The 22,244-nt window shown below is 35.0% G+C and overlaps 2 protein-coding genes across 2 annotated transcripts in view; both read right to left on the bottom strand.

Annotated features, from left to right (window-relative positions):
- Positions 1-1,062: 1,062 nt before the first annotated feature.
- Positions 1,063-22,244, bottom strand: part of LOC135844912 (uncharacterized) — a 145,717-nt gene continuing 124,535 nt past the window's right edge. The window contains exon 4 of the mRNA XM_065363301.1: positions 1,063-3,132. Coding sequence (XP_065219373.1) covers positions 1,293-3,110 — 1,818 coding nt within the window. The 5' untranslated portion in view covers positions 3,111-3,132 and the 3' untranslated portion in view covers positions 1,063-1,292. The remainder of the gene's footprint in view (positions 3,133-22,244) is intronic.
- LOC135844917 (uncharacterized) lies at positions 16,620-21,392 on the bottom strand. Its single transcript, XM_065363311.1, has 2 exons — positions 21,263-21,392; positions 16,620-18,003 (listed from the first exon to the last, which is right to left on the bottom strand). The coding sequence occupies exon 2, from the start codon at positions 17,983-17,985 to the stop codon at positions 16,756-16,758; it is 1,230 nt and encodes a 409-aa protein (XP_065219383.1). The 5' UTR covers positions 17,986-18,003; positions 21,263-21,392; the 3' UTR covers positions 16,620-16,755.

Below are 22,244 nucleotides of genomic sequence, written 5' to 3'. Positions count from 1 at the left end.
TAAGAAAAAGGGGGTCAAAAATAATTTTTTTTCAAAACTGACGTTGTATCTAGAAATAACTCATTAATTTACACCAGTGTACGAAATTTGACTTGAATTGGTTCAGTAGTTTTCTCTTGACACGAAGATTAGTGATTTCAAAAATTACCCCAAAATGCTAACTTTGGGTATTTCAATCTACATCATTTTTTACCGTAGAAAGTTTGTAAGTATACCAAATTAAAGCTCTCGTTGATGTCAACAACATATCAAAAAATCAGATTCGTGCGTTTTTTTATTCGCGAGAAATTCATCATCGAAAATACGCTTAGTTGTTCAGGGAATGTAAGCAGTAAGTGGCCGGACTGTCATCGCGTTTGGTATTATCGTTTTTGGTTTTTTTTTTGTGTTCGTTTTTTTTTCTTGCTTGGCGGGGCAGTCCGACCGGACTGCTTGATGTACTTGCATGGAAAAAATTTACAAAACGTAAGCAAAATATTTCTAAGCAGAAAAGTCACCAAAAAATATATGCAACAAAATATTCCAATAAATACATATTCAACAATGAAACTCGATCAAGACTTACGAAACTCATTGACAATTGTAAGCGAAAATTTGAATTGGAAATTTCCAGGAAAAAGCAAGAAGCTTTGACAATTTTTGAAAAAAAAGCGAGACTTTCTGGAAATTTTGGGAAAGAAATTAGATTTTTTAGAAATTCTGGCAAACGGTAGAACTTTTAGCTATTTTTGGCAGAACGTGATTCTTTTTTACATTTTTTTTATTTTTTTCGACTTTTTGAAAAACGAGAATTTTCATCTTTGGGCATTTCCGAAAAAAAAATCAATACCTTTGGACTAGTACCTAACATTTAGAAAAAAAGTTGAACTTTTTAGAATTTTTCGCAAAAAAGTGACAATGTTTAGCCATTTTTGGACAGAAACGACACTTTGGGAATTTCGACCAAAAGCGAGATTTTCTGCTATTGTTGCCATAATAATAATTTTTGAAAAAAAAAAGTAATAATAATACATATGATACGAGTAGTACCTACCTACACTATGAATTTAAAAATAAAAAATGTAAACGAAATACAAATCGCATTTATTTTTTGCCCAATCAAGGAACAAAACAAAAATTAAGAAGAAAAGTTGTAGCATACTCTTACACTGTAAACAACTATTATATGTACTAAGTAGGTACTTACTACTTACCTATTACCTAAGTACCTCAACTAAACAAAAAAACTAAGAAACAAAACTACGTACTAATTAAAATAAAGTGTAATAATTCTGAAATAAAGTTCGAAAATTTCAGTTCTCATTCGAACACCATTCGAAAAACGACGTCCAACCGGGATCTTTGGAAATATCCGGAATATCAGGCAATTTCGGAAACAACGTCCAAACGACAACATCTGAAAAATCCTCATGTGATTTCTTTAGCCAATCAACCTGCTCTTGTAAAAAATCCGGAAGATCAGATGATTTCGCTAGCTCATCAACACTGAGCTGTAAGAACTTGCTTTTATACAGCTTGAAATCATCATCGTTACAACTACACATCCACACAGCATCCTTTAGCCAATCAAACATATCGTTTCCAGCAGCCTTGTAACATGCTTTCAAAAAATGTACCGACGACAAAATTTTTATTTTAAATTCATTGGCCGATCGAATACTTTCGAACGATCCTTCGATAAAATCAACGAACTGATTAGGCGGAGGAAAGATGAATCTAGATGATTTAAAAAAATACAAGTAATCAGGCCAATCGAATAAGCATCGTCGCAATAACATCTCCTTGGTTCTCATTATTCTGCAAATATCCGACGAAAACACGTTGAGAAACTGATCCAATTCGGAAAAACGCATTTCTGCGAATAAAAAGCGGCAGTATTCTTTTGAAAAATAATCATGCAGTTTTAAAACACTCGTCTTGAAGCGTTCTTCAGCTATTTCTCCTCCTAGACATACGTGCAGAAGTTGCATGAAACAATCCGCGGGATACTTCTGAAACAACTGCAACCAAGTTGCATCCCAAAACACGTATAGGCTGTCATCTGCATCAACGGTTGACAGAATGGCAACGTCAAATCTAACGTCTGTCAAGTAGGAATTACGATTCCACCACCCACACAATAGGTAGTCATCGTGTGCAGCAAGCCGCAATTCGTAAGGAGCCAGATTAAAGATTTCCTCAGCCAGAGAAATATAATCAGTCGATCGAAAAGGGAAATTCCGGCACATGAAAACTTCTTCGATCAGACCAGCAAATGCGCTGTTGGAATACTCGCCTCGTATACGCAGCCAAACCTGCACCACAAAATCTGCATGCATCCAGAATCTCATCAAATAATGAAACAGGTCTCGTTCGTTATCGACGAATTGCCAGCTATTGGAGTAATTAAATAGTTCCACCAGTTGCTCGTTACTCAATTTCATCAAAAAATTTACCCAACTTCTAAATGACCTTATTTGTTGATGGCATACTGGCAGGTAATCAATTCGTCTTACCGAAATTAAACGGCTAAGGAAATAATAAACAGCGCAGTCTGGGTAAAAGTATTCGCTATTGAATAGTTTTTTTATGATATATTTAGTCAATCCGTTAGTCTCATGGCCCGACTTCGAGACACATTCCCAATAATACACCAATAGATAATCTCGCTTTTGCAAGTTCTTATCAGTTTTCAAAATCTGCCAAAACTTCCTGATCTCAGTTTCCAAACAATGATTACACGCGATTCTGTACTTCTTTTCGGTACTCAAATCGTCTTGCTTCAGCATTGCTCGGGCGGTTTCTTCGTCATTAATGGAACCATCGTCGGACCAAACCAAAACGTGGAAATATTCCTCAGCTCGACTGATATCCGGTGTATCGAAGAATATCTCTCTATCATAAAAATTGTTCCACCATGCAATTTGTACCTTTACTATTGGCATAAATCGTTGGATCTTTTGCTCTATGGCTGGGGGCAATGCGATGATCTCTTGTACTTTTTCAGGAGGATTGGTCGGGTTCATCATGGCAGCTCGACGACACAACACTGCAGCAGACACCACCGAAGCTATATGTTCCAAGGTACACGGATTTCTCCGAAAATCGCACAGAGGTTCGAGGGAAGACATGATAGATTTCACTCCAGGCAATCTGAAATTATAATGGTTTGTTGTTAGTGAACTGCTGATGAAATTCATTGAACAAGCGACGTATATTTAAAAAAATAAAATGAGCGACAGAGAAAAGCGAGATGTACTAGACTAAAAAATAAAAAAAGTAAAAATCAAGCACATTTTTTCAAATAAGTTGAAGAATTTACATTTGAACCACACTGGCAAGTGCTCGATAATTTTTCATTTGATTTTTCCAATAACTTTCAAAATTAATGCTTTTTTGGGCCAAATTCTGAGATTTTACTCTTAGAAAAAAAGCCAGAATCACGTTTTCACGATTTCAACGAAGTAACATCTCAGAATTTGGCCCAAAAAAGCATTAATTTTGAAAGTTATTGGAAAAATCAAATGAAAAATTATCGAGCACTTGCCAGTGTGGTTCAAATGTAAATTCTTCAATTTATTTGAAAAAATGTGCTTAAACGTCTTTTTTAAGAGTGCCTAAAGTGGGGGGGGGGCTGTAAAAAAGGGGTTCAAAATTATCAATATACAGGGAGCTTAATTCAACTTTTTCATCTAGATGATTGAATATATACCTCAAGAAGTTACGTTTGGCGCAAATCGCAGGTTCCTAGTTTTAGTTTCCCAGGGGGTTCCTAAAATATCGAAATTATGAAAAATTGGAAAATTGGATTTTTGAGTATCAACGGAAAATTTTATTGGGCTCAAAATTCGGTAGGATTGAGGTCTTTCAGATAGTAATAAACTGTAAAAAGCTCCTTAGTGGAGCTCGAAGAGGTAGGTCAAAAATTATGGTTCCAAAATTTGTCAAAAATTAACCCCCCCCCCAATTTCTGCCCCCGAGGGTCGAAAATGGGGAAATCAGCTTGCATAACGTTTATCGGGTTCAAACAGATATCTTACGCTAAAAAAGTTTTTGAAAATAATACCTACTCAGTGGTTCCAAAAATTATTTTTTTATTCACAACTTTGGGAACCCCTGGAGCCCCAAAAAATGGTCATTTTGGGTTAACTAACCACGGATTCGTATTTGGGACATTCATTACAACATTTCAAGAGTGGTCGAGTTCATAACTGGCCTGGGGCCAAAAAAGTGGCCTTATTATGGGACTCCTCCTTTCAATTTCCAAACTTCTTTGCACTTTTTTCGCACCATAGCTCTATCGATTTTCTAATAAATTCGATTCCAATACTGCAATAATTTCGCGACTAGTGCACAAAAAATTGGGGATATATTTCCCCCTATTTCTCGAACCAATCCTTCTGTTTAGGGTCGTTCCACGTCAATTGAACCAAAAAGTGGTAGGGGAGGGGGGGGGGGGGGTCAGCGATTTTTTTGAAATTTTTCCTTTGGAAAAATTTTTTGAAGGGATGTACAATGGCGCAAATCGAAGCTCTCTAGCCCTTTTTCCAAGGCTGCTAGGGGGTGTCAAAGTTTCCAGTGAATTTTAATATCGTCCATTTCAGCAGTGGATTACTCGATAACCACGATACCTACTAAAATGGAACTTTTCACAATAATTAGGGATTTTGAAAGGCTTTTTTGGTCATATCATAAAAATCAGTGTTTCCACTTTTTTTCGTACGAAAAATTAGCTCGAAAAGTTATAAAACGTAGTTTTCATATCGTTCCGACTTTCAAAAATTCTGAAAAAAATATATTATGGACAACTTTTCATGCTGAACAATAAATTAAAAAATTGGGATGGTATTATGTCGTAAAGTCGATTTAAAAAAATTTAAAGTTTGCGAAAAAATGCTATTTTTTGATTTGAAACATGAAAAAAAGTTTTGACTGGTGAAGTTGACTCATTTGACCCCTATTTTTACGTACCTGTTCGTTGAAAAAATTGAAAAAACTCCTTCACTCGATGAAATAAACTCATCGCAAAAAAATTAAAATTCAAAAAAATTCAAAAAATCAACGAATTTTATTTTTTTTTTTCTATGAGTTCATTTTATTGAGTAAAAGGGGTTTTTCAACTTTTTCAACAGATACGTAAAAATAGGGGTCAAATGAGTCAACTTTACCTGTCAGAACTTTTTTCTTCTGGTAGACACCCTGGATTTGCGCCATTGGTAATCCCTTCAAAAGGTCTTTCCTCAGGAAAAATGTCAAAAAAATCGCCGACCCCCCCTTACCACTTTATGGTCGAATTGACGTGGATTGTGGAACGACCCTTTAGTGAGAATAATTATGGAGAGGGGGGGGGGTATGTGAAATTTAATCAAATTCAAGTACGCACACTTATTGGAAGAGGTTCCATAATTTCTCAATGCAAAATGAAAAAAAACTATCGCATTTTCTTCAAAATTTCATAATCATATCCCAAAAAAAAACTTGAGGTTTTTTCGTCCTTTTCATGCATAAAAGAGTTTTTACTCACTTTGAAATTTTTAACATTTTTCATATCCAAATTCCTAAATATTTCCTCCTATAAATTCATTTTTTAATTTTTTTCACTATATGTACATACCACAAAAATTTAGCATTTCACCCCGTTTAACCACCGCGAAAACACACTTTTCTCTACTTCGATAGAAAAAATTCTTCTTTTCCATCACTAAAGATGAAAAAAAAATGGCATGCGAGTCAAGAATGAATTTTTGATTTACACGTACCTAAATCCCAGAAAAAGTGGGGGAAAAAATATCAAATTTTCAAAGAAAATGTACAACGAAAGCCATGTTATGCCGCCTAAAATCATCGATTAATAATGTTGTTGGTGCTAAAGTTCATTTTTTGGTCTTTTTATAGAGCGATTTGAAATTTAAAAAAAAAAATTTGAAAACTTGTTGGAAGCTCCAAAATAGCCCAAAACTACAAACAGAACCTAGTTCTTGATGTGTAAAATAGAATTGAATAAATTACCTAATTCAAATTCGTTCACTTTACTCGAAAAAATTTCCATTTCATGAGAGAGTTTTGAAATCAACCGTAAAATACGTATTTTTTAAAAACAATTTTTTATAATAAATTTCTTTTTATTAAAATAATTTCTCATTGTGCATAAAAAATTAGAAATTGAATTTCATAGGTGCGATGTGAATGATTCTCTAGTAACTCTCAGAAATTCTTCACAGAAAAGTATTCAGTTTGTATTCGAGATATCATCTTATTTTTTACGAAAAAAGAAAAACTCGCGAATGTTTCAAAACAGGGCACAGCTTTCACCTTAGTCAGATGCGCAAGCCGATCATCACATGACATTTCATTCCTTCTCTCAGATAAATTACGAAATCAGTTGACCTAAAAAACAAAATTGATCCCCAAGAGGCTCTTTGGCTAAATTCTACATGGAATACAGGTTTTCGAGGACTCTGTCCCAGATTCTGAAACCTGTTTGTTGCTGAAATCAAAACTGAGCTTTCTAGAAGAAGGAATGAAGGAGGAGAGGGGGAAGAGATGGTGCCAAAATTTTTGAAAAATAGCATAAAGGAATCGCGAAATACGGGTAAAATAAATATTTGATCTTAAAATTAAAATTGAGCCACGCCGTGCCACAGGAGGTACTTGCAAGACTTGTACATTTCGATTTTTACCTACCTTGGTATAAAAAATTACCCAACAAATCATTACAATATTCAACAATGAAACTCGATCGAGACTTGGAAAATGTTGGCTAACATCACGGACTTTTGGCAATTTTTGTCAAAAAACGAGACTTGAGAAAATTTCCATAAAACAAATCTTTTTAAACCTTTTTTTTTTGCAAAAAAACGACATTTTTTACAGAAAGTGATTCCTTTTTGCACTTTCTCTGCCTTTAAGTAACTCTTTGGTAGGAAAGCGAGAATTTTTGGCAGAAAAGCGTTCCTCTCCGCACTTTTCATCTAAAAAAATTAAGATACGACTCTTTTCAGCCCTTCGCAGCTTTTTGGTGAAAAAAAGGAAGACTTTTTGATAATTTTAAACAAAAATGTAAAAATTTCTAATAACTAGTGGACATTTACAACTTTTTTAAAAAAAGTTTTAGGTAAGTACAAATAAGTCTTCTCTATTTTTTATTTATTTTTTTTTTGCAAAAAAACGACAATTTTTAGTACTTTTAGATGAGAAATGAGAATTTTTGGCAATTTAGACGACTTTTGATTTGGTACATTTTGAGCGCCCTGACTGGTCTACATGCTAGCTACGCAATTTGATTTTACTCAAATATTACTTGAAATTTTCTCCTTCGAAGCCTACTTTTTTTTACTCAATTTCACGTGTGACATTTAGATTATATTTTTAAAAATAAAATATCATTCAATGCAGTAAATTCAATAATGGAAAAATCTCGACGAAAATTATACACTTACTTACTCATTTTGAGATTAATTTAATAAAACAAAAATCAAGAAGAAAAGTTGAAACACACTCTTACTCTAATCGACTATATAAATTAGGTACATTTTTCATAGGTAACTGAGCACTTGCGATATTTTTTACAATAGGAATTTCATCAATTCTCAGTTAATTCAAATAATTTTATGGCATTTCAACAAACTCGATTCAACTGAATTCGATAACACAAACAACTCGACGAAATTGAAATCACATAAGGACGTATAATATGTATTCTAAGAGTACCTAATTTAATAAAACAAAAATCAAAAAGAAAAGTTGAAACACACGCTTAATCTAACTAAATTAAACTTGAACAAAACAATTACCTATTCATTAATTAAAGCATTAGGTAGTTCTAACGTAAAATTCGAGAGTTCTCAACTCTTTGTCTAATTCGAAGACCATTCCAAAAACGAAACCCAACCAGGATCTTTGAAAACATCCGGAATATCACATTCCGACCCTTCGGCCAGCTCAACACCAAGCTGTAAAAACTTGTTTCTATACAGCTTGAAATCATCGTCGTTACAACTACACATCCACACAGCATCCTTCAACCAATCAAACATATCACTTCCAGCAGCTTTGTAACAAACTTTCAAACAATTTACCGACGACAAAACTTTTATTTTGAATGCGTTCGCTGACCGAATACTTTCAAACGATCCTTCGATGAAATCAACGAGCTGGCTTGGCGGAGGAAATATCAAACCATTATTTCCAACCCAATAGTGCGATTTCAATAAATTATCTCGTAAAATCTTCTGCTTGGTTTTCATAATTCTACCAAGATCCGACGAAAATGTGCTGAGAAGATGATCTATCTCGGAAAATCGCATTTCACTCAGTAACATGTAGCAGTGATCTGATGACCAATAATCCTCCATCTGCATAACTTCCATTTTAAATTCCTCAGTTCCTTCTTCTTCACAACATATGTGCATGAATTGCACGAAACAATCCGTGGGATACCTCTTTAACAAATCCAACCAGGTCCTCGGCGAAAACTTGTATCGTCTATAATCTGGATAAATGGTTGATAGGATGGCTACGTCTAATCTAACGTCGATCAAGTTCGAATCACGATCCCACAACTTCTCTTGTAAGTAATAATCGAATGCATCTCTTCGCAATGGGTAAGGAGCGAGATCGAACATTTCCAAAGCCAGAGAAACATGCTCGGTTGATTGAAAAAGAAACTCCTCGCAGATTAAAAGTTCTCTGATTAGACAATGAAATGAGGACATCGAATATGCCTCTCGTATACGTATCCAAACCTGCATCACAAAATCTGCATGCATCCAAAACCTCATCAAATACCGCATCATGGCCATCATGGGAAGAACAAGAAAGATGTCTAATGTGTCATCAATGGAACCGTCGCACAACGACACTAATTCTTCGTTAGTCAATTTCATCAGAAAATTTTCCCAACTCTTGAATGGCATTATTCGCAGATACCGTTTTTGGAGGAGATTATTTCGTTTCTTCAAACTCAACCGATTCAAGAAATAATCAGTAGCACAAGTTGGGTAGTTGTATTCACCATTAAACACTTTATCGATGATATATTTAGTCAATCCGGTAGTCTTACCCTTTCGACAAACGCATTCCCAATAATACACCAATGGATAATATCGTTTAGCTTTTCGCAAATCTATCTTCGTTTTCAAATTCGACCTCAACGTTTTGATCTCATTTTTTAAACAATGATTACACGCGATTCTGTACTTCTCTGCAGCATTCAAATCGTCTTGTTTCAGCATTTCTCGAGCGGTCTCTTCGTAATTAATGGTACCATCATCCGACCAAACCAAAACGTGAAAATATTCGTGAGCTCGACTACTCACTTTATCGAAGAATATCTCTCTGTCGTAAAAACTGCTCCACGATACAATTTGTTGCTTTACCATTGTCATAAATCGTTCGATCTTTTGCTCTATGGCCGGTGGCAATGCGATGATCTCTCGTACTTTTTCAGGAGGATTGGTCGGGTTCATCATGGCAGCTTGACGACACAACACCGCAGCAGACACCACCGAAGCTGTAAGTTCCAAGGAACACGGATTCCGCCGAAAATTGCACAGAGGTTCCAGGGAAGACATGATTTCACTCGACATAAGTAATCTGAAATCATGATGGTTTGTTGTTAGTAGAAGACTGCTGATGAAATTCATTGAATAAACGATAAATTAAGAAGGCACGAAGAAAAGCGAGATGTAGGTAACTCACTAAAAAATAATAAAAATGTAAAAATCTGAAAAGTAAACAAAAATTGTAGGTATTGTATTCTCGTGAAATTCAATTTTCAAACTTATTCGTACTTTTTTCACACCTTGAGCTCCGTCGATTTTATTTAATTTCAACACTGCAACAATGTCACGATTAGTGCACAGCATTTGATTAATGGAACACTTTCTTTGAGATGTTAAATAGACCCGTAGCTGGAATTTATTTTTACCCAAGTCATGTAAAATTATATTCAGGACAAACCTGTATAGTCCGGCATATGACAATAGGAGTAATTGCACCCCCCCCCCGCCGACCATCCGGGACAACTTTTTTCTTAAAGGGGACATCCTAAAGAACGTATTAAAGCAAACTTGCCCAAAAAAAAGTTGGCCTTACTTACAAAATGGCGGCCATTTTGATTGACAGGTCAGCCGAAATCGCTGATTTCGCGTTTCAACATAGGACTTGCACGAAATTTTTCAAACTTTACAAAGGTAGATCGAAAGATCATGCAAAAATTTATCACCTGTCAAAATTTCAAGTGCTAAAGTGCGTTTTTCGATTTTTGGTGAATTTTTGAAAATCTAATCCAAGCCAAAAATGAGGGGGAAAAAATCAAAATTTTACCAAATTGACCAAGAAAACTGAAATTTGGGATATATACCTTATTTTCGACATGCCAAATCGATTAAAAACGGTTTCAACCCATTTTGAGCAGTTCTGGAGCCTCCAGCAGATTTTTTAAACTTGAAATTCCCACAAAATTCCATCAAATTGGCGTTGAAAAGCTAAAATTTATTGTAAAAACTAATTTCAATACGCTACGAAGTACTGCAGGTGAATTTCGAGTCGTTTTGGAGCCTCCAGCGACTTTTTGAAAATTCCTAAAGCCTCCAGCAGATTTTTGAAACTTTAAATTTTCACAAAATTTCATCAAATAGAGATGGAAAGCTGACATTTACTCTACACTCCAATTTTAACACCCTCTGAAAACGACTTCTGGTGGATTTCAAGTCATTTTAGAGCCTTCAACGACCTTTTTTGAAAATTACTGGAGCCTCCAGTAGATTTTTGAAACTTGAAATTTCCCTAAAATGTTATCAAACCAAGATGGATAGTCGAAATTCGTTCTGCACACTAATTTCAATACGGTACGAAGTTGACTGCTGGTGAATTTCAAGTCTTTTTGGAGCCTCCAGCAACTTTTTGAAAGGTTGTATGACGTTTTTTTGGAAAATTGAAATTTCCTAAAAGTTGCTGGAAGCTTCAAAACCATTTGAAACCACCATGTAGTCTGCGAAGTAAATTTCAGCTTTCCAACTCCATTTGATAAATTAATGTTGCGGAAATTTCAACTTTCAAAAATCTACTGGAGGCTCCAGTAATTTTCAAAAAAGTCGCTGGAGGGCCTAAAATGACTTGAACCCACCTGAAGTCGTCTTCAGAGGGTGTTAAAATTGAATTGTGGAGTAAATTTCAGCTTTCCATCTCCATTTGTTGAAATTTTGTGAAAATTTAAAGCTCCAAAAATCTGCTAGAGGCTCGAGTAATTTTCAAAAAAAATCGCTGGAGGCCCTAAAATTACTTGAACCCACCTAAAGTCGTCTTCTGAGGGTGTTAAAATTGGAGTGTAGAGTAAATTTCAGCTTTCCATCTCCATTTGATGAAATTTTGTGAAAATTTAAAGTTTCAAAAATCTGCTGGAGGTTTCAGGAATTTTCAAAAAGTCGCTGGAGGCTCCAAAACGACTTGAAATTCACCTGCAGTACTTCGTAGCGTATTGAAATTAGTTTTTAGAATGAATTTTAGCTTTACAACTCCAATTTGATGGAATTTTGTGGGAATTTCAAGTTTAAAAAATCTGCTGGAGGCTCCAGAACTGCTCAAAACGGATTGAAACCGTTTCCAATCGATTTGGCATGTCGAAAATAGGGTATATCCCAAATTTCAGTTTTCTTGGTCAATTTGGTAAAGTTTTGATTTTTTCCCTCATTTTTGGCCTAAATTCGATTTTCAAAAATTCGCCAAAAATCGAAAAACGCACTTTAGCACTTGAAATTTGGACATGTGATAAATTTTTGCATGATCATTCGATCTACTTTTGTAAAGTTTGAAAAAGTTTGTGCAAGTCCTATGTTAAAACGCAAAATCTGCGATTTCGGCTGACCTGAAAATCAAAATGGCCGCCATTTTGTAAGTAAGGCCAACTTTTTTTTGGCAACTTTGCATTAAAATATTCCTTAGGATGTCCCCTTTAAGAAAAATGTTGTCCCGGAGGATCGGCGGGGGGGGGGGGGTGCAATTACTCCTATTGTCATATGCCGGACTAACCGTTTTTATAAAATCATTACACATCATGAAAGGTTTTCAGAAAATTACCTCTAAAATCCAGTTGTTCTGTTCAGAAAAAAATGAAAAATTTGCAATTTTCATATGTTTTGAGTATTATGAGTATTTCTAGAATTTTTCTGCTTTTCGCGTTACAAATTTGTTTTGGAAAATTTGTAATTTGAGAAGCAGAACAGCATCAATTTTAATGAAAGAATTTGGTTTGTCTAATCTCAACATTTTTCAAATTCAACCATAGATTTTTTGAAATTCTAATAATTGCGAAGAAGAGAACCAAATTCGCCCGAGCGAAGCGAAGGCAGAAGCTTCGGAAAATTCGTAGTTCGATAAGTAGAACAACCTCATTTTTAATGTAAAAATTCGATTTTTCAGATTTCAACTTTTTCTAAATATCATTAATGGTGTCTTGAAATTCTAATCGCAAAAAAGTAAATTGAATTGGCCCGAGCAAAGCGAGGGTAAAAGCCTTTCAAAATTTATACTTAGTTTTTAGAAGTAAAACAACAATAATTTTAAAGTAACAAGTCTCCACCGTAGACATTAAAAAAAATACTTTCCAAGCACAGTTATGAATAATTTGAGAAATAGAAAATCAAGTTAGCCTGAGCGAAGCGAGGGCAAAAGTTTTTGAAAAAAAATAAGAACCTAATAATTTAGAGAATAGATTGGTGATTTTGAGTGCAAATTAAAAATTTTCTTGGGCAAATCGAATTTACTGGGTGGGCATTTGCCCATGCGTTTATATGTTAAAAAATGCCCACAATGGCGCAAATCGCAGCTCTCTATCCCTTTTTTCAAGGCTGCTAGGGGGTGCCAAAGTTTTCAGTGAATTTGAAATATCGTCCATTTCAGCAATGGATTACTCGATAAACCACGATTGACGATACCTACCAAAATGAAACTTTTTCAATAGTTACCTAGGGGTTTTGAAAGGCTTTTTGGTGATATCATAAAAACAGGGCTGTACATGTTTAAAACACGTTTAAAACAAATGAAAAAAAAACAGAACGATGTTTTAAACACAAAAATCCGTTTAAAACCGTTTAAAACTACGTTTTTTTTTGTTTGAACGTGTTTTTTTAAAACTCCAATTTCCTAAAAAAAAGCACGTTTTTTTTAGTTTCTTGTTGAAAAAAAGTGAAATTGAACAAACTGTACTTTTAGAGACAAATTTTGTGTTTTGATTCCAACTTTTCAATATTTCTTGAGCTTTATAGCTATTTTATGACGTCACATCTTAGAAATTGATGTCTGGTGAACTCGAAACAAATGAATTTGTGTTTCCCTAGTTTTAAACAAAAAAAAAACCTGTTTTGAAACAAAAAAAAACTTTTTTTTAAAAAAAAAAAAGTTTTTGTACAACCCTGCATAAAAATCAGTGTTTCCACTTTTTTTCGTAAGAAAAATTAGCTCGAAAAGTTACAAAACGTAGTTTTTATATCGTTCCGATCCGCCTCTCAAAAATTCTGAAAAAATTATATTGTGGAGAACTTTTCATGCTGAACAACATATTAAAAAATTTGGAATGGCATTTTGTCGTAAAATCGATTTAAAAAAATTTAAAGTTTGCGACAAAATGTGATTTTTTGATTATAAACATGAAAAAAGATTTGACTGGTGAAGTTGACTCATTTGACCCCTATTTTTACGTATTCGTTGAAAAAGTTGAAAAAACTCCTTCACACGATGAAATAAACTCATCACAAAAAAATCAAAATTCAAAAAATAAACGAATTTCAATTTTTTTGCCACGAGTGTTATTTTTATAAATTTTTTCATGAAATACGTCAGAAAGAGGTCAAAATAAGACAAGTGAATAAATTTAAACTTTTTTTGATGTTTGGAATTGCACCCCCCCCCCCCCCCCGATCTTCCGGGACAACTTTTTTCTTAAAGGGGACATCCTAAGGAACGTTTTAAAGCAAAGTTGCCCAAAAAAAAGTTGGCCTTACTTACAAAATGGCGGCCATTTTGATTGACAGGTCAGCCAAAATCGCAGATTTTGCGTTTTAACATAGGACTTGCACGAACTTTTTCAAACTTTACAAAGGTAGATCGAAAGATCATGCAAAAATTTATCACCTGTCCAAATTTCAAGTGCTAAAGTGCGTTTTTCAATTTTTGGTGAATTTTTGAAAATCTAATTTAAGCCAAAAATGAGGGGAAAAAAATCAAAATTTTACCAAATTGACCAAGAAAACTGAAATTTGGGATATATACCCTATTTTCGACATGCCAAATCGATTAAAAACGGTTTCAACCCGTTTTGAGCAGTTCTGGAGCCTCAAGCAGATTTTTTATACTCGAAATTCCCACAAAATTCCATCAAATTGGCGTTGTAAAGCTAAAATTTATTTCAATACGCTACGAAGTACTGCAGGTGAATTTCATGTCGTTTTGGAGCATCCAGCGACTTTTTGAAAATTCCTAAAGCCTCCAGCAGATTTTTGAAACTTTAAATTTTCACAAAATTTCATTAAATGAAGATGGAAAGCTGAAATTTACTCTACACTCCAATTCTAAGACCCCAGGTGGGTTCAAGTCATTTTAGAGCCTCCAGGGACATTTTTGAAAATTACTGGAGCCTCCAGTAGATTTTTGAAACTTGATCAAATGGAGTTGGCAAGCTGAAATTTACTTCGCAGACTACATGGCGGTTTCAAATGGTTTTGAAGCTTCCAGCTACTTTTAGGAAATTTCAATTTTCCAAAAAAACATCATACAACCTTTCAAAAAGTCGCTGGAGGCTCCAAAACGACTTTCAATCCACCAGCAGTCCACTTCGTAGCGTATTGAAATTAGTTTGCAGAATGAATTTCAACTCTTCACCTCAGTTTGATGAAATTTTGGGGAAATTTCAAGTTTCAAAAATCTACTGGAGGCTCCATTAATTTTCAAAAAAGTCGCTGGAGGCTCTAAAATGACTTGCACCCACCTGAAGTCGTTTTCAGAGGGTGTTAAAATTGAAGTGTAGAGTAAATTACAGCTTTCCATCTTCATTTGATGAAATTTTGTGAAAATTTAAAGTTTCAAAAATCTTCTGGAGGCTTCAGGAATTTTTAAAAAGTCGCTGGAGGCTCCAAAATGACTTGAAATTAACCTGCAGTACTTCGTAGCGTATTGAACTTAGTTTCTAGAATAAATTTTAGCTTTACAACGCCAATTTGATGGAATTTTGTGGGAATTTCAAGTTTCAAAAATCTACTGGAGGCTCCAGTAATTTCCAAAAAGTCGCTGGAGGCTCCAAAATGATTTGAACCCACTTGAAGTCGTCTTCAGAGGGTGTTAAAATTGAAGTGTAGAGTAAATTTCAACTTTTCATCTCTATTTGATGAAATTTTGTGAAAATTTAAAGTTCAAATAATCTGATGGAGGCTCCAGGAATTTTCAAAAAGTCACCGGAGGCTCCAAAATGACTTGAAATTCACCTGCAGTACTTCGTGGCGCATTGAAATTAGTTTGCAGAATAAATATCAGCTTTCCAACTCTATTTTGGTGAAATTTTGTGGGAATTTCGAGTTTCAAAAATCTTCTGGAGGCTCCAGAACTGCTCAAAACGGTTTAAAACAGTTTCCAATCGATTTGGCATGTCGAAAATAGGGTGTAGGTATTCCGATTTCCGAAAAAAGTTGTTCCAGAGGATCGCCCGGTGGGGGGGAGTGCAATAGATCCTTAAGCGGGCTCCCCGACTATCAGCAAGCTCCCAATAACCTGCCTGATCGAGCATTCCAAATGCTATTTTCAAAAATCAGCGTATAAAAATCTATTGTGTAACTCTATCCCTATGTTCACTTTATTCTTTTTTCAAACTTTTCTGCTAAAACATACAAGGGAGGTATAGGTATTCCAATTGCCAGAAAATTCTTTGAACCGTACTTACAAAGCTCAATAATTGATAGAGAATATAAAAATACATCACACAGCCAATATTGCAGCTTTTGAAGAGCATTTTTCGATATTTTGTGAATTTTTGAAAATCAAATTACCTATTTAGGCCAAAAATGAGGAAGAATCAAAATTACGCCAAATTGACCAAAAACACTAAAATTTAGTATCCGAATCGGTTGCGAACAGTTCTGAGCAGTTTTGCAAATTTTTAGAAGAATATTTTTAAAAAATATTTGATCATTTTTTACGAAGGGCTCGGCTCAATATTTTTTCAGAAAGTCTTATTTTTCAGGTTGATCGAAAAAATGGAAAGAAATAGGACTGCCCATAATTTTGGCAAAAAAAACAGGATAAAGAGGACATATTAAAAATTTTGGGCCAAAGAGATTTTAAAAATTGGAAAAAGTAAAACTTCGAATCGATCTATCAGAATTGGAGTCGACGCCGTGAAAAATTCATAAATCGATAGGTACTGATTGCGTTTTATCCTCATCTTCATCTTCGAAGCCATTATTTTGATTTTATAGGTTCGAACCGATTTTTGGAATTTCCGGATTAGAATCCAGTTTGTGTTAACACACGTATTATCAAACCAGTTTTGATTTCATTCAAACGTCACTTAAAATTACTCATATTTAAAAAAAAGTTTTAAAATCGACATTAAAGGTTAATTTAATTATGGAAACAACGAAAGGAAATTCAAATTGTATTTTTTACTTGCGATTAATTAATACATTGGTAAACAAAAATCAAAGAGAAACCTTGAAACACAATCCTACCCTCTAATCAAACAAATTAAATAAAACAATTCCTCATAAATAGGGGGAAAATGCGTTAATTCTAATGTAAAATTCGAGAATTCTCAACATCCATATCCATAACTTTCTTCTTGAATTCTTCAGATCCTTCTTCTCCACAACATACATTCATAAATTGCGCGAAACAATCCGCGGGATACTTTTTAAACAAATTGATCCAATTTTCTGCCCAAAACTTGCATCGACTGTAATCCGGATCAACGGTTGATAAAATGGCAACGTCTAATCTCACATCGGTCAAGTTTGAATCACGATCCCACCACACCTGATTTATGTACGCATTAAATGCACCTTTTCGAAAATGGTAAGGAGCGAGATCGAAGATTTCCACGGCCAGAGAAATATGATCAGTCGATTGGAATGCAGAATCTTCGCATTTCAAACGCTTTTCCAATAGCTCAGAAAATTTATAATAATAATATCTGCCTCGTATACGCATCCAAATTTGCACCACAAAATCTGCATGCATCCAGAATCTCATCATCAAATAATCGAAAAGGTATAGGTCTCGGTTTCCACGGAGGTATCCGAGATCATTGAATAGGCTCTCCAGTTCATTGTGACTCAATTTCATCAGAAAGTTTTCCCAACTTCTGAATGTTGTTTTCTGCAAATAGGAATCTTGTAAATAGAACCGCTCCCTGAAAGTTAAACGATTCATGAAATAATCAACAGAGCAGACTGGATAAAATAATTCATCACTGTTGAATAGTGTTGTCGAAGACATGGTAGTCTTTTCATTTCTGCAAACGCGTTCCCAGTAATATACCAACAGACGACGTCGTTCAGCGTTTCGCAATAAGTTAATCTTTCTCTTCAAATTCGATCTCAACGTCTTGATCTCATTTTCCAAACAATGATTACACGCGATTCTGTATTTCTCTTCGGCATTCAGGTCGTCTTGCTTCAGCATCTCTCGAGCGGTTTCTTCCCCATTAATGGTACCATCGTCCGACCAAACCAACACGTGAAAATAATCGGAAGCTCGACGACGCGGTCTATTAAAGAATACCTCTCTATCGTAAAAATTGTTCCACCATGTAATCTGTTCTTTAACAAACGGCATAAATCGTTCGATCTTTTGCTCTATGGCCGGTGGCAATGCGATGATCTCTTGAACTTTTTCAGGAGGATTGGTCGGGTTCATCATGGCAGCTTGATGACACAACACCGCAGCAGACACCACCGAAGCTATAAGTTCCAAGCTACACGGATTCCGCCGAAAATTGCACAGAGGTTCGAGCGAAGACATGATTTCACTCAACGTAATCTGAAATTATCAAGGTTTTTTGTTAGAAAATTGCCGAGTATTTTATTACCTTAATATACCTATAGTCCGGCATATGACAATAGGAGTAATTGCACCCCCCGACGATCCTCCGGGACAACTTTTTTCTTATAGGGGACATCCCAAGGAACGTTTTAGAGCAAAGTTGCTAAAAAAAAGTTGGCCTTACTTACAAAATGGCGGCCATTTTGATTGACAGGTCAGCCGAAATCGCAGATTTTGCGTTTTAACATAGGACTTGCACGAACTTTTTTAAACTTTACAAAGGTAGATCGAAAAATCATGCAAAAACTTATCACCTGTCAAAATTTCAAGTGCTAAAGTGCGTTTTTCGATTTTTGGTGAATTTTTGAAAATCGAATTTAGGCCAAAAATGAGGGAAAAAATCAAAATTTTACCAAATTGACCAAGAAAGCTGAACGGTTTCAACCCATTTTGAGCAGTTCTGGAGCCTCCAGCATATTTTCGAAACTTGAAATTCCCACAAAATTCCATCAAATTGGAGTTGTAAAGCTAAAATTTATTCTAAAAACTAATTTCAATACGCTACGAAGTACTGCAGGTGAATTTCAAGTCGTTTTGGATCCTCCAGCAACTTTTTGAAAATTCCTAAAGCCTCCAGCACATTTTTGAAACTTTAAATTTTCACAAAATTTTATCAAATGGAGATGGAACGCTGAAATTTACTCTACACTTCAATTCTAACACCCTCTGAAGACGACTTCAGGTGAGTTCAAGTAATTTTAGGCCCTCCAGCGCCTTTTTTTGAAAATTACTGGAGCCTCCAGCACATTTTTGAAACTTTAAATTTTCACAAAATTTTATCAAATGGAGATGGAACGCTGAAATTTACTCTACACTTCAATTCTAACACCCTCTGAAGACGACTTCAGGTGAGTTCAAGTAATTTTAGGCCCTCCAGCGCCTTTTTTTGAAAATTACTGGAGCCTCCAGCACATTTTTGAAACTTTAAATTTTTACAAAATTTCATCAAATTTGAGATGGAAAGCTGAAATTTACTCTACACTCCAATTTTAACACCCTCTGAAGACGACTTCAGCTAGGTTCAAGTCATTTAAGGGCCTTCAGCGACTTTTTTTAAAATTACTGGAGCCTCCGGTAGATTTTTAAAACTTGAAATTTCCCCAACATTTCAACTCTCCATCTTAGTTGATGAAATTTTAGGGAAATTTCAAGTTTCAAAAATCTACTGGAGGCTCCAGTAATTTTCAAAAAAAAGTCGTTGGGGGCTCTAAAATGACTTGAACTCACCTGAAGTCGTCTTCAGAGGCCGAGGGCGAGGGTGTTAGAATTGGAGTGTAGAGTAGATTTCGGCTTTCCATCTCCATTTGATGAAATTTTGTGAAAATTTAAAGTTTCAAAAATCTGCTGGAGGCTTCAGGAATTTTCCAAAATTTGCTGGAGGATCCAAAACGACTTGAAATTCACCTGCAGTACTTCGTAGCGTATTGAAATTAGTTTTTAGAATAAATTTTAGCTTTACAACTCCAATTTGATGGAATTTTGTGGGAATTTCGAGTTTCAAAAATCTGCTGGAGGCTCCAGAACTGCTCAAAACGGGTTGAAACCGTTTCCAATCGATTTGGCATGTCGAAAATAGGGTATATCCCAAATTTCAGCTTTCTTGGTCAATTTGGTAAAATTTTGATTTTTTCCCTCATGTTTGGCCTAAATTCGATTTTCAAAAATTCACCAAAAATCGAAAAACGCACTTTAGCACTTGAAATTTTGACAGGTGATAAGTTTTTGCATGATCTTTCGATCTACCTTTGTAAAGTTTAAAAAATTTCGTGCAAGTCCTTAAAACGCAAAATCTGCGATTTCGGCTGACCTGTCAATCAAAATGGCCGCCATTTTGTAAGTAAGGCCAACTTTTTTTTGGCAACTTTGCTCTAAAATGTTCCTTGGGATGTCCCCTTTAAGAAAAAAGTTGTCCCGGAGGATCGGCGGGGGGGGGGTGCAATTACTCCTATTGTCATATGCCGGACTACTAGGCACATTAAAAAAAATCGATGAGCGACTGAGAAAAATAAATATTGTAGTTCACTGTAATTTAGAAAAAAAATGTAGGCTATAATACGTAGTATGTCTATGTACACATAAGAAAACAATCAATTGTGTTGCATAATTATGAAATTTTTATTTTCAAGATTCTTGGCATTTCTTTCGCATCATAAACTCCATCGTTTAGTGATCAAGTCCGATGCCATAGGTTGGTAATAACTACTGTCTTTGAATAAACATCAAACAAGCTTGATCGATACGAGGACTAAAACATTCGAAAATCTGTATTTTGAGGAATGAAAAAAACAATGTTCAAGACAATGTTTTTCAAGCGAGAAGTTTTTTTTTGGTAGGGCTTTGACTTTTTTTCACAAATTTCTCAGGCAAAAACTTCCAAAAATACAAGTGTTTCGAGAAAAAAAATATTTTTATATTAAAGGAGTTTATTGGTTTAAACGTTTTTTATGGATACCTATTCAAAAAGTTCAATTTTAAAAATGATTTTTGACCATCATTCAATACCTAGTTCCCATGTGACATCAAAAAAAAAAAATGTATGAAATACATAATCTGTACTACGAAAAAAAAATTGGAACTTTGTTTTTAATTCAGGACGAATCCTGGCAGACCCAATTTCAATTTTTGGGACAATAATTTTGGTTTCCAGGTTCTATGTACCACTACAGAACTCACTCAGTTCCAGCTTTGGGGGTCGAATGAGTTTTAAAATCGAGATCGCCGCCTCGAAATCCCATATTTTGATACCCATATTCTTTTGGATACCTCATTTAGGCAAAAAAATCTTCAAATCAAAACTTCGATAATTTTAGTAAAAAAAAAAAATAATAATTTCTGAGGCGAGAATAAAAAATTAAACTTTTTCACAATTTTTTTTTTTTGAAAAATGAAATTTTTCACCTTGCAACTTGTGGCAACTATAAAGACATTTCAACTACGAAAAAGCTATAGAATTTTCAGTAATAAGGAAGGCTTTTAGGCAATTTTTGAGAGAAATTTTTTGTTCAAATTTTCTTACGACGACGCCATCCCCATTCAATAAGAACCAAGCCTCATTAGTCATCATCACCACAATTGATCTTACCATATTCATTTATATTATCTTCTTTACGTACAATGGACATATTAATATTAGGTACAAACAAACCAAGCATTTTAGATTAGAATATAATGTAATATATGTATAACTACTACTTACCTCAACACCAATAAATTTTTGACGAAAAATATCCACAAGATGCGAACAACGAACAATTTTACAACCATTCCCTAACGACTCGACTATGTGAATTGTAAAGGAAGGAAGACTCAGACTGACCACTGACGACTGACGAAGTGACGACAACAAAACCCTGTACAGGTCTAAACCGGTTCGATTCGGTTCGTTTCAAGTAGGTATACCCAGTAGCATAGCCAGTCCTATTGTTCTTTTTACACAGTGCCGCGCTGCAGTCGAGATGCATTCGACAGCATCAGCTCAACGAGTAAGAAGTACTTCGAAGTGTTGATAGATGATGTCTCATTTTGAACCTTTTTTTTTACTTTTTTTTTAAAAATGATGAATGGCAACCGTTTTCTATGTACCTGCTATACGAATCACACACAAGTTACAAACATAGTCTACAGTCCAAGCGCGAAAAAGTGTCATTTGAGTTGACCATTTTTGGGGACACAAAAAAGAGTTGGCATTTCGTTAGTACATATCTTATTAACATTCAAGAAAATGGACATTTCGGATTTTTTGACTGGCACAATAGGGAGCTGGAGCCTCAAAACCCCCATTTTTCGAAGTTGGCGGGGGACAAAATTTTTTTTTTAAATTTGGTAGAGGACACTCTCCCGAGTATAGATATATACTTTTTCTGAGTTGGATTCTGGCACAGTTGCGTTCCAGAGCTGCATAAAGGCAATTTTTTGCCAATTTTGGCACTTCTTCACATAAAAACGACTCCGTGGAAGCAATACGGCCTGGGGGACAAAAAATACGCACCTACATGATTGCATCCATTCATCCCACGCTGATAGAGACCAACTTTGTGAAAAACGGCCGGCACAATGACCCGCAGTGAATTTTCAAAGTTACGCATCCGGGCCATTTCATTTAAAAAAATGGATGTATGACATTTTGACAACGTGACCGTGCGACCTATCAAAGTGGGTTAAAATTTCGCGAGAAAACC

Source organism: Planococcus citri, chromosome 4 (genome assembly GCF_950023065.1).
Source record: "Planococcus citri chromosome 4, ihPlaCitr1.1, whole genome shotgun sequence".
Classification (NCBI taxonomy): Eukaryota; Metazoa; Arthropoda; class Insecta; order Hemiptera; family Pseudococcidae; genus Planococcus; species Planococcus citri.
Note: the sequence above shows the minus strand (reverse complement) of the source record. Positions and strands in the feature narration are given on the sequence as shown.